At 37.7% G+C, this 13,279-nt stretch overlaps 1 protein-coding gene across 1 annotated transcript in view; it reads left to right on the top strand.

The window, feature by feature from the left end:
- Positions 1–7,432, top strand: part of LOC148428968 (insulin receptor substrate 1-B) — a 45,715-nt gene extending 38,283 nt beyond the window's left edge. Inside the window, exon 4 of the mRNA XM_088422857.1 lies at positions 4,819–7,432. Within this exon, the coding sequence (XP_088278983.1) occupies positions 4,819–4,826 (8 nt within the window). The 3' untranslated portion in view covers positions 4,827–7,432. The remainder of the gene's footprint in view (positions 1–4,818) is intronic.
- Positions 7,433–13,279: the final 5,847 nt, after the last annotated feature.

Raw genomic sequence — 13,279 nt, forward strand, 5'->3', positions numbered from 1 at the left:
TTTGAAGAGCACATGTGCCAAATTCAACCACCCCCGTAATGTATGCATTTGTCAGGAGCACCGCGTATCCCCTACTAAACTCCAGTAATAGAAAATATACGTGTGGGTGTGGCTAACGTGGTATTCGTGTCGGTGTTGCTCTCCATGTATAAACAGCAGTGATTTATAGTTTCATAATTACCATTCCATCAATGCTAATTTCTATTAGCCCATCTGTCTTGTTTAACATTAAAATGTTAGCATTAAGCCATCTCTTTGGTTATACAAAACTACGTAATTATAGTATTAAATATGCTAGTGGTGCTCAAAAATACTTTAAATTCTCTTTTGTTGTTAACGTACAGCAAATATTATCATCTATAGATGTAAATTAGCATATGTGCTAATTTATGTTAGCCCGTCTTGAATGTTAGTGTTGTGTGTTAGCATTAAAAGAATATACCATTATTAAGAAACTACATATTTTTATGTTTGATTATCAGGTATTTACAGTGTTTGATTATCTTGTTTTATGTCAGGCTTACAATAACTATCAACATTTATTTCTTGTAGTCTTACTTGGACGATTGGCATTATATGTTAGCATTAAGCTAGCTGACTTTCATGATCTGAAATTGTTACATGAGTGTTGAATATGTTGTATTATTATTATCTAGTGATTAGAAAGACAACTAAACTACAAAAATGAGTGGGGTTTTTTTTCTTTAAAAAAATCACTTCAAAAATACAACATCTCTTGTTATGTCAGCCTTAAAGCGAATATCAACTTCTATGCTAATTTGGCGTATAGCTTATCTTGGGCATTTATATGTTAGCATTAGGGCAGCTGACTTTCATTAAGTTAAATTATACGGTTAGGGTGAACTTTTTGTATTGAAAAGTCAGTGTCTAATTATCTTATTTTTTATATTTCTTAAAGCAAATATCACCATCTATGCTAATTCACATTAGCTGGTCTTGGCATTTTGCAGTTTGCAAACAAAATGGTTTGTTGATGATGATTGTTTTTCCTTTTTCAAATATACCGTTTTTAATTTTGCAGTGTTTTCTGTCAGGTTTACAATAAACAGTAAATACAATCAGTTAATGAAGCCTCGCATGTTGTAGCATAGCGCGGAATTACCCTGAAGGTGTGCAACTCTAAACCCAGATTTGCTTGTATGTACATTGTAATTGTTTAAAAGCCATCTCAGTTTCCCGTACAAGAAAAAAAGAATTAACAACCAATTAACTACATTAACATTAACGTAAAGCTCACGTGTCATGTAAATGCCACGGACAGGCTAACAGAAATTAGCAAAGATATCACTATCATCAGAAACCTTTAAACAACTGCTACTTTAACACACACAGAGCTGCAACCATACAAACCCATGCGTGAAACAAAGACAGGCTGAGCCGCTAGATTTACAGCCAAAAAAAATAAGGGAGACTTGCAATTTTCAAGGCGATTGAGACATACTGTAAACTTACAGCCCCAGACTCTTTTAATTGCAACATACAGAAAGAAGCCAGGGAGTCGCTTCTGGCAACAGTCACACTCTTGAGGCTGATAATGCTGTCTGTAACCTCCTTATGTCAACATGTGCAATTGTAAAATTCTCAAGCGGTCTTTCCCAAACAAGGCTTCATCAAAATACAAGGCACAGTTGTCTTAAAAACAAGGATCTTTAAAACCACTTTTTTAGATCCCAGGATTCAATCTTGAAAAGACCAAAATTAATTGATTAATCAACAATTCATTACCAAATTATTGATTTGAAAAATCGGCTAATCGTCAGAGCCATTGATTAAATTAAGATGATCAGTCGTCACAGTTCAGCCTCAAGTAATTATTATTACTACAGTAATTATGATTTCTATAGTCCTTTGTGAAATTTGTTTGACTTGACAAAATCATTGACCACATTAAAGAAGTAATTGGTGAATAAAATATAAGTGAGAAAAAATAGTTTTTTAATACCATTTCATCCAAAGTGTTTTATCCGTGTAATCGATGATCAATTACAAAGTAGCATATGTACATTTGATTTTTGTTGCATCTGCAACTAATGATTATTCATTGATTATTCACTCAATTATTTTGTTAATCATTTTGTTGATTGATTGATTACTCTGATTTTACATTTAATTTCCATTTGTTTGCGCGGCGTGATGCCAGGGATGTGAAGTGTAATTGCAATAAAATAAGAATTTCCTTTTTTGTTTGTTTGTTTGTTTATTTTTTATTTTTTTCAGGCACTTTGATGCACTCGGTAATTTTTTTCTGTTTTAGACTATGTTGTAACCCACATAAATGCTATAAAAAAAAATAACAATTGTTTAAAGTTGATTTTTTTTTTGTATTTTTCTTTTGTTGATGTTAAAAAGGGATACAGGTTTAGGTATACTTATAATTTTTTTATAGATAGTAATCTTATTTATAGTCAGCGGGTGGAGTATCAGGAAAAATAGAGCAAGAATCTTAGTCAAAATCCTTTCTAAGTAAAAGCAAATGTTTGCAAAAGTTTTATTTTGATCCAAATCAAAGATAATAAGTTTACTCGTAGGATGACAGACTTCAAATATTTTCTGAAATTCTGAGGATTTGTACAATTTCAACCTGAAATAGGTCTCGAAACAAATAAAATCAGCCGTCAAAAATAATCATGGATTTTGACAATCGATCAGTTGTCGATCATTTGCGTAATCATTGCAGCTCGAATCGACGCAAAAGCAGATCATGTTAAATGCGCTCAATTCGCCGATATGTTGCGCCAACTTGTACCCGATACCTTTACCGATCACCAGGAATTGGTACTCTCCCTTCCCGACCAAAAAAGTGCCCTACATGAAGGAAGTGATCGTTTTTATTTTTCTTTGACGGCGGGGTTAGAGAGTGTGAGTCAGTGAATTAACCTCGGGCAGCGGACCAATCCAATGCGCAGTCTTTCCCTGTATAATTTAACATGTCTGCCATTGAAGAAGGGTCATCATTATGAGACTAAATATAGTGTTTGTGTCTATGTCTCATATGCACGCGTGTGTCATTGCAGAGCGCAGTAGAGCGCGCCGTCGTTTAGGGAAGTGGGGTGAGTGTTGAAATTTGGGAGCTGAGCCATGTTTTAGGCCGTCATGGCTGCGTTTGTGCCAAGGGGGGATGAGGGGGGCTAAATATAGCTCGCTGCATCAAGAGGAAGACAAACCGGGAGAGAGGGAGGGGCGTCAATATGGAGCGGCAATTAGAGGATTCGAGCAGTGCCGGGAAATTGTAGGGAACGGGATGCTTTCTCGTCTGTGCATTTGTTGTTTTGGCTCATGGTAGCGCGGCTACTTTTAGTATGAGTCATTCCAGGGAGACTACCGCTTCCACTCCAACTTTTCATGCTCCGCTTTTTTGGCGTATTAGGAATCTTGTTTTCTTGAAATAAAACAATTGGCTTCGCTTTTTTTTCCGTGAAAATAGAAAAAAGGTATATTGTGGAAAGAAGCGCTCGAGTGTAAACGCACATGCCACGGGGACTCCTACAAGACATGTGAGACTGGCCCACGGCATAACACGGATCCATGAGGGCAGATATGGATTGCAACTCCTGCCCACATTGGTCGATGTCGCTCCGGCAGCCAATCGCGTGTCTTGTAGGAGTACCCGTGAGTTGCTTGAATGATTATCTTGCCGGTTTTGTCCATGTACAGGAAGTACAGTATTTCAAATAACCCTAGTTTTTTGCTCAAGTGAGGGCAAATATGGATTTCAACTCGTGCCCACGTTGGTCAATGTCACGCCGGGAGACAATCGTGTGTCTTGTAGGAGTGCCCGTGAGTTGCTTGAATGATTGTCTTGCCGGTCTTATCCATGTACAGGAAGTACAGTATTTCAAAAAACCCTAGTTTTGCTCAAGATCAATGAACGTTAATCCATTTCAGTCCTTCTTTTCATGCCTACAGAAATAGACCACGGATGCTTATTTTTATGATGTACAACTAAAGGCATCATTATTGATATAGAGTATATTGCGAGATAGGTTTGAAGCAACACGCAAGCCAACTGTATCGAAAAAGCGTCATGTGCTTTCCTTTATACTTTTTTCCCCTCTTGTCTGTTTGCTCCAAATGTTTACCGTCAGTCTTAACATACAGTAGTTTCGGTTCTCTGTGTTCTTTTGCCTCAGATATTCTAATATTTATTTAATAGAATTTAACTGATATGCAAGCGGCACTGTATATACATATGTGGGTATTTATTTATTTCTTCTTATCTGTGTTGTGTTTCTAGCCCAGTGGTTATCAAAATCCAAACCAAACTACTGAAAAATAGAAACAAAAACTTTGTTGCCCAAGTACCAAGATTGGAATACTCGAGGGTTAGAAAACTGTTATTAAGTTGTTTTTTTTAACACTTAAACTAGGGAGAAAAATACATACATACATATATATATATATATATATATATATATATATATATATATATATATATATATATATATATATATATATATATATATATATATATATATATATATATATATATATATATATATATATATATATATATATATATATATATAAATGAGGGTGGGATGTTATCATTTTTCAACAAAAACTACTTCCTGTTTCACTCTTCTTCCAAATTTTTGCCATCTCAAACTAAATTAAGAGTGCTGCCCTCTAGTGGTCGACTGGGATGAAATCCAATATAAACAAGAAGCACATCATGACTGACTACATAGAAAAACGGAAAAAAGTAGCTGGACCCCGTGATAAAAGGAGATTTATTATATTTTATTTAGTATATTTATTAACTGTTCTCACCGAAGACTTTTCTGTGTCTGTTTGCAGAGTGCTGATACCAGGGACATCATCGTCGGAAGAGCAGCCTGGTAGCGCTCAACTCTCATTTGCTCCATTTTTGGGGAGAAATAAGACGCAACCCTGGAGATAGAACTGTTTTTTTGTCAGTGGCGTAAAGCAACGGGGGGAATGTGAGCCGAATGACGATCTCAAAAAAAGTGCTTTCGTTCCGTGAGTGAAGAAGCGTAAGAAAAAAAAATGGAATTTAAGTTCTCTCACAAAAATGAACTCAAATCTTCAACAGTACGATGTGTATAGAAAAAAAAATCTTTACAGGTGTGAAACTTAAAAAAAAAAGTGCCTATTTCAGATTAGAGACATGTTCATATGTGTGAGCGATTGTTGGCTTTTTTTTTCTAATTCCCTAATAACAGCAGCGAACACATCAAACAATCTTGTCAGAAGCGTAGAGTGAATTTGAAACCAAACACTTAAGCATTTATTTTTCTCTTCAAATGTTTTGAGTCTTTTTTTTTTCTTTGTCAAGATATGGAGCCATACACCACAAGTATTTCCAAAACTGGATGTGAAAATAAATAGCAAAAAAAAAAAAAGAAAATGCCGTAGCATAACATGGTTCAAAAAAGAGCTGGACATTTGATTGTAGGTCAAAAATAACATTTACTTCTCACATTAATGCCTCTCATGGACATCAAAAAGGTTTTTGGTTTTAGCTTTGTGAGGAATTGGTGACATGAGAGGTATTTTGGTGTGCAATGTGGGTTTTTTTTTTGTTTTTTGATCGAGGATGAGATTTTTTATTTATTTTTTTCTGTTGTGGATGTGATAGGTTTGTGTAATATGAGTTTTTTCTGAGTGACAGTTTTTTTAGGGAGTGTGTGGATTTTTTTATGAATGGGTTTGACACAGGTGTTTTGGTGTTGGAAAATTGAAGGGATGAGAGTTTTTTGAGGGAGAGTTTTAGGTATGTGTGAGTTTATGTATGTGATTTTTTTTTATTTCATTTTTTAAACGTTCGCACTTTTTTCTTTTTGGAATGCGAGGTTTTTAGGTTTGTGTTGAGAGTTAAACTTGGTGATGTGAGAAGTATTTTGGTGTTATGAGTTTTTGTTTGTTTGTTTGTTTTTGAACACAGGTAAACACAGGTGTCAAAGTCCAGTCCTTGAGGGTCGGTATCCTGCATGTTTTCGATCCTTCTCTCCTTCAACTCCGTTCCAAACTCCCGCAGAGCTTGCTGATGAGCAATCATTGGAATCAGGTGTTTAAGGGAGAGAAACCTGGAAAATAAGCAGGATACCGGCTTTCTAGGACCGGAGTTTGAACTGTATTTTTCAATGAGAGTTTTTGTTTGTTTGTTTGTGTGAGAGGTAAATGTTATTTCTGACCTATATGGCACCTCAAAATTGGCCGAACTTTTCACTCAAAACTTTTTCCTCTCAGGTCACTTAAGTATTATTCGCGTGCCATTTTGACAGCCGCGCTAATGCTAACATGCTAGCTTTTAGGACCGTATTTCCAACTCAGTTTTTAATATCTGCATCAGCACTTAAGTGCCTGCCAGATTTGTCTTTTTTGACCCTCCGCACGGGTCTTGTCCTGTACCACATCTGTTTTTCTGTACATTATCTTTTATTGGTTGTATATATCATATTTGTTTGTTGTGAAATGCATCTATCATGAGACTTTCTGGTCGGCCGTGGCTCTTCAGTGCCAAAACCGAAACGGAAGAGACTTCTCAAGCTGCACCCGACGGATTGCTTTCTTTTAAATGTAATCCCCCGCTGATTCTATCTCGCCTCACAGTTATTGTGACACTCTTGAGATAAAGCCGTTGTTGTGAAGACTTGATGTTTTTAACCTCGATTTCGATTAGCTGAGAAATGCACAGAGAGAAACACAACCACCATGCGTCATCATCATAATCATCGTTGTTGCAAATTGCCTTCATGTGTTTGTCTGCGCAAAGTTCTCCAACTGCACTTCATTGGGAGCAGATTTGGATCTGCCATTTGTAATCGTTCCCATATTAGCAGCTACCAAAGTAGTTCCGCACGGTCGCAACAGGCAAACACGCGAAATGGTTGCGATGTCTCCAAATCTGGGGTGGGCAAAGAACAGACAAGAAGAAGGAAAAACATCCTCAAACAATCATAGCGAGAATTACGTGCGTATGTAAAACAAATACATAGCTAGCTTACTGCTAACTCACAATGGGGAAATACCATAAAGCTAACAATTAGTGGTGGTGGTGCTGAATTTAGCAATTTTTAGCTGAATATTCTTTATCGTCTGCGAAGCTGACCATCCAGTGTTTTATCCGTTTTAAAAAGCAAACATGACCCTTGATGATAAAAAATTGCCCACCCCTGCTCTAAAACCCCCAAAGTAAGCACCCAAGTATAACTGCCCCCGTCAATGAAAAACGCAGCAGGATTCGTTCACACTGCCCTCGACAATCCTGCCCACTTGATGGTCATTTGCTTGTTTCTTCTTCGAATACACTTCAATTATGTTTAGTAGTGAAAAGTCAAAATTGTCTTGTATATGGGAAGTGAGTGGGAAGAATGTGTGAGTGCTATCTTTGATTTGTTGCTTGAGAAACAAACAACAAAAACTTGACTAAAAGAATCCAGTCAAACAACATGGACTCATAGTGTCTTCTGTTTTGTGAAACTGGGCTGCTGTTTTTTGGGAGGGGTTCCGAGTTGGAATAATCTTTGTATTCCGGTTTCATCCCACATTCCGGCAACATGTTTCTAAGCCAGGGTTCACCAACACGATGCCCATGGGAAATAGGCAACCCCCGTGGAACAAATGGGGAGTCTCGAGGCTCTAACGATTTCCTTACAGAGTTTGGGTTCACTTTGAGGGTTATTCCAAATAGGCCATTTTTCCACAAATCTCACCCGTGACTTTAACTCTTTCAGTGCCGTGGATGAGATTTCCCGTTGTGTAGAATAGTTATCACAATAATGGATAATAAAATCTTCAAATACGTTTTTTATGGAGGGGAGCTGACACATTTGACTAATGCTGACCCAAATATAAGCCAATTGAGCACTGTAGTGATAACTGTGACCATAGGATGGCAGTGTTTCCACACAGAAAACACTGATATTACCTACATGCAATTCTAAGTAAGGAATGGAAGTCAAACTTTCATATGATACCACCCATTTTTACATAGCACACAATATTCTGTTGGCCTTGGAAGATGAGTAAACTGCTAAATTTACTGGCCCTCGAGAGGTGTCCTATTCCGATAACGCTTGGCTCTGAAAGAGTTCATAAGTACATGTACTGTGTAAAATGTGCACAGTATATATGTAGTAGAGCCTAAACTAGTCTAGTTTCTCAATTTAAAAAATTGTCTTTTTTCCTTCCCCGTAATACCATCATATTAGTGCACGCGTCAGAAAAAATATGTCAGGCCAATCACCATTTGTTTATGCTCTGCATGGGAGTAAATTATGACATAAATTCCAATTATACTTTACCAATTATTCTAATGACACAATTGCATTTTTATGCTTTATTTTTTTAAGTTGTTCACAGCAGAGTATCAAGGCATGATAACTTGACAAATCTTGCTCCCGACGCCTGATACAAACAACACAGTGTTGTCTTAAAATCATATTCAATCTTCAATTCAGGGCACTAACAAACAACGTAATTATGCTGACACGGATATACGCGGCACCTGTTGCCAGTGATTACCAATGGCTTTGGCTCCGTTATAGTAGCATAAGTTAGCTGCCAGCTAGCACCACTCGAGTGCTCCATATAGGCTGGCATGATGTATGTAAATGACTGCAAAAAAGCAAAGTAATGTGCGCTTAAGTTTAAATAACAAAATAACATTGATCATTTATAGTTACGTGGAAAATTGGTCTTCGTTTTTTGCAAAGCACAAAAAAATAGATCTTACATTGTTATCCAAATTATGTGGATATTGGAATACCAAAATACTCGACAGTCATGGACCTAAACAGAAATATACTATACGCACCTGTGATTGATGGACAGCCCGTCCTGACTTTTGCCTCCTTTTCGTCTCACTCACCAAATGCTCAATTAGCTGCCTGTCGCCGACTCATCCACAGATGGCAAAGTAAGCTGACCTGAACAGGCAGTGATTATGTTGTAATGAATAGAAATGAAAGCTCTGCTTGCACCTGCAGCTGATGTAAAATGTACAAAAAAAAAAAAGACTTGTCGCACTTGAACGTTACACCTCATTGTGCAGGACTTGCGAACTCCAATTACTAGCACATTGCATTGACTATTGATGCTGCTGTGCTTTCTAAAAGTGAGGAAAAATTATTGGTCTTGCACTCTCCTAAACAGAAAACAACAATTTCCAGTTTCCTAAAAAGAAAACGTAACCGTTTTTCTGTCATGCTTTCCTAAAGAAAAAGAAAGTGAAAGTTGCACTTTCTTAAAAAGAAGACATTTGATGATGCGGTTTCCTAAAAAGAAGACAAACTATTGCGCAATTCTAAAAAGACCGAACGTTACACATCTTCTTGACACCACATTGTTGTAAAGGCAAATGTTAGCCGCATTCCAGATTTGCAGTGATGTCGGGACGGAGAAAGCGGGGGGGCCGGTGAATGGACACAGCTTCCACACTGTTGTTGTGGCGACGCGCTCGTCCTGCCCTCAAAGAACAAGCAGATAAGACCATGCTGTTGGATGGGAGGCCCCAAGGCAGGAGGCCACAGACTTCAAGTCACCGAGGGGCACTGGATGCGAGCCAGAAGGTGAATTATCTCAGGATTTAAACACGTGCTCTATAATTATTAATCAGCACATTACTCTGTAATTGCTATCTGATTATGATCATTTTCTTTGACAGGTCTCTATTAAGTGACTTACAAATTGCTGCTTAATGCTTTCTAATGTTTTTGGGGTGAATGACATATTGCTTCATCTCCAGGTTACATAATTCAACGTTTCTCTGTTATGCAAGAGCAGCACATGCCCAAAACGCAGAAGTTAGAAAATTTCAAATGCCCGCTTCGGATTTAAAGGTGATTTTTGCACACCAAACTCATCAAAGTGTCACTATATGGACAAAAAAAATTGATTTTAAACCAGAAGTGTCAACAAAATTGGAAACTTCATCATTTCCTGATAAAATTTCCTGGTAACAACGTAGATAAACTGTGTTGATGTTGTGCTTTCTTTAAAAGAAAGGATTAAAGCTGTTGACGTTTCCCTTTAGATGTCCCAAAATCTTTTCCTTGTTGACACAAAAGCATAAGATCTAACTTTACTGAATGTGAGCTGAACCACAACCTTCAAGGTCTGGGAGAAAAGATTTCTTTCATCTGTTATAATGTAGAAAAATAGCAATTTTTTTGGCCTGCTTAAATATAATTCAACTGACCTGCATGATTAACTGCTATGTTGTTGCTTCTTTGTACAACAAACTGCAATCAGCCTGCCGTCAATGTGACAACAGTTACTTTACAGCACCACCAAGCAACGGAGGAAAATGTTTAGTTGAGCATTCACAGCTATAACACAGTTGACTTTTCTGGAGATTTATTTGTAGTTGCTCCCTTTTTCAGTCCTGGTCTCAAAAACCAAAACTCATACTGTACACAATCTTGCCGACCAAAGGTTTGAAGTCATGTTTAGAATAAGATGCTTTTTATTTTATTTTGCTTTTAAAGTATGTTTTACATAAATAAATTGCTTGCTGATAAGAGCATTCTGGGATGCGTTTCCACTGCAAGCGGTCAGTCTTTCCAGCTATCAATGCGTTTGAATTATTTCTCTGGTTGACGCTTAGTCAGGAAATGCAAGATAGAAGCTTTTTAATTCCCTAATTAAAAACGTGTTTTGGTAAATTCAACATCAGCAATACTTTGTTTTTCTTGTAGTGCATGTGACAGATTAAATGTTAACAAATTTAGACAAACATTAATGAAACTGTCCTCTATAGTTGTAGGGGAGGCAATTTTAACTGAGAACTGACATCCATCATTTGAGTATCATGTAAAGCATGATAATGCCATCCAGTGGACATGATTAGTAATTGCACTTTTGTACAATGCATTCCCTCAGATGAGGAATAATAAACATGATAGTGACTTCTAGCCTAGGGTTTATCCCCTAAGCTGTCTTTGTTTTTGTGTTACATTTATTTTACTGTGTTATGTTTCAATTGCAGTGTAACTGTAGAACCACAGACGTGGTGTTAACTTTAAGTGAAAATACAAAAACAGAAAAAAGAATTCGTTTGAGTGCACACAGAGGTAGACCAGCGCCTGACGAATGACGGGCTAAAAAAAAATGGTCAAATTTCGCCTTTTAGCGGTGGCAGAAGGTTGGGCAAAAATACACAGACGGACTGACGATTACAATCTCGTCTGCCTTGGAAAAATGACAGACCGATGATGGCGGAAAGGGGGCGGGTCTCTGATGCTGATCAACAAAAAATGTAAGTTGCCCACCTCTGTGTAATACCCACTATCTAATCACTTTGTAATGTCAATTCTGCATTGTAAAGTGGTTTTACAGAAAAACGTTTCAATCTTCACTCCCTGACCTTTAAAGCACGGGTACAAACTGAAACCTGATTATACCTTTTCACACGATAAGTGGCCACCTGAGGGCAACCATAACCAAGATGTGTCCTGCAATTAAACGCATTTTAGGACCTGTGCCCTGGAGTGAAAGTGTGCTCCAAAGCAGGAATGAATCTTTCTTCCGCAGTCATCTGATGTTCTCTTTATACGAGCCAAGAGTGCTGCTTTTATGGCTTCTTACATCAGCGTTCTCCCCCGTACGGTCCGCCTCGCTCTCTCCGTGCCGGCGACGTTACAGGAAGTCTTTCTGTTTTTATGACTTCCTGCACCGTGCAGAGGACGGGAAGCTGACTGCGAGGAAATAGCTTTTTGTTCCCAAAGCAAATGAGGGAATTTTGTGGCCGGGTCCATCATGATAAGACCCTTGGAAAAGTTGCTGGGGCCCATGCCTGAAATTGAACGGGAAGTTGTCCCTTTGGGTTTGAGGCAGCTATTTTGAGGAGAAATTCCATGGGAAGGGGATAAAACCAGAACCAGCAGTTTTATCAATCAATGTGAACATCGGTGAATGTGTGTTTTTAATAGGATGCATGGGAAAACTCTCAAGGACCCATTCTTTAAATTGAAGAGGAAGGTTGTAAGTCTGAACGTGAAAAAAACGTGACGACAACACCAGATTTACCAAGCAATACGAAATTTACAGGATGTGTCTCTTGTGATAGGATACTCAAGGACCCATCTTGAAATTGGGGACAAAGGTGGTCGTTTCTGTTTGTTGGATTCTTTGGGGAGGACAAATTCCATGAAAAAACGACCACATTTCCATTGCTCCATCACCAACGGACGGCTATTTTGCCAACGAGCGATGGATGATGAACCAGCAAAAATATGTAAAATGCACACCTCTGATTTTACCAATCTACACAAAATTTGGTGAGTGTATCTATTGTGATAAGATGCAAGAAAAAGTTTCAAGGATGCATGCAAAAAAATTGAACAAGAAGGCAGACATTTTGGGAAGACAAATTCAATGCAAAAGGGACCTGCAAAGTTTGAAAAAAATACAAATTGAATCACAACAAAATGAAATTGCGAGCAAATGTGGGCATTTTGGTTTGTGTCAGCCATTTTGGATGATTTCTGTATTCATAAAAGTTCTTGGGGAATTCTCCCAAAAGTCCCAATCGGGCGGAACATGTCATCAAAAGTCCGAATAATCATATCAATTATTCACTATCAAAACAGAAGGATGCTGCTTGAATTTCAAATTGTATCCCCCTGATCATACACATACATTTACACAGCTGACAATTTTTCTCAAAACTCACTTATCTAATTTTTCCAGTAACTTTAACCATTGGCTGAATGTGTGTTACCAAGATAAACGGTCTACTTAAGTCACTCAAAGCCCATAGATTACACTTGGTAGGTGGAAAGACACTTGTGCTAATCCACCAATTTTTTTCCCTACCCGCATCCTTCCATTTAAATTTTTCAGTCCCAAGCGTTATTGGAAAAGGAAACCTCTAGAGGGCCAGTACATTTCACATTTTCACTTACCTTTCAAGGCCGATGGAATATTGTGCTATATGTAAATATGGGTGCTGCCATTGAAAGAGTGACTTCCATTCTTCAGTTAAACTTTGATGTAGGTAATAGCTGTGTTGTAAGTGTGGAAACACTGCCATCCAATGGTCACAGTTAGCACGACAGTACTCAATTGGCTTATATTAGGTAACCATTAGTCAAGGGTGTCAGCTACCCCTCATAAAAAAAAAAACTATTTGACCAGAATTTTATGATTTATTATTCTTATTACTATTTTAAACTCTCGTCCATGGCACTGAATGAGTTAACGTTCCGACCAAATAGTGAGTTTAAACATGCAGTCACGGCCAAAGCTGCAATGGTCGGATTTGTTATTGGGCAATCTTATTCCCTCCTCCCTC

Source organism: Hippichthys cyanospilos, chromosome 1, assembly GCF_059441005.1.
Source record: "Hippichthys cyanospilos isolate Australia breed blue-spotted pipefish chromosome 1, RoL_Hcya_1.0, whole genome shotgun sequence".
Classification (NCBI taxonomy): domain Eukaryota; kingdom Metazoa; phylum Chordata; class Actinopteri; order Syngnathiformes; family Syngnathidae; genus Hippichthys; species Hippichthys cyanospilos.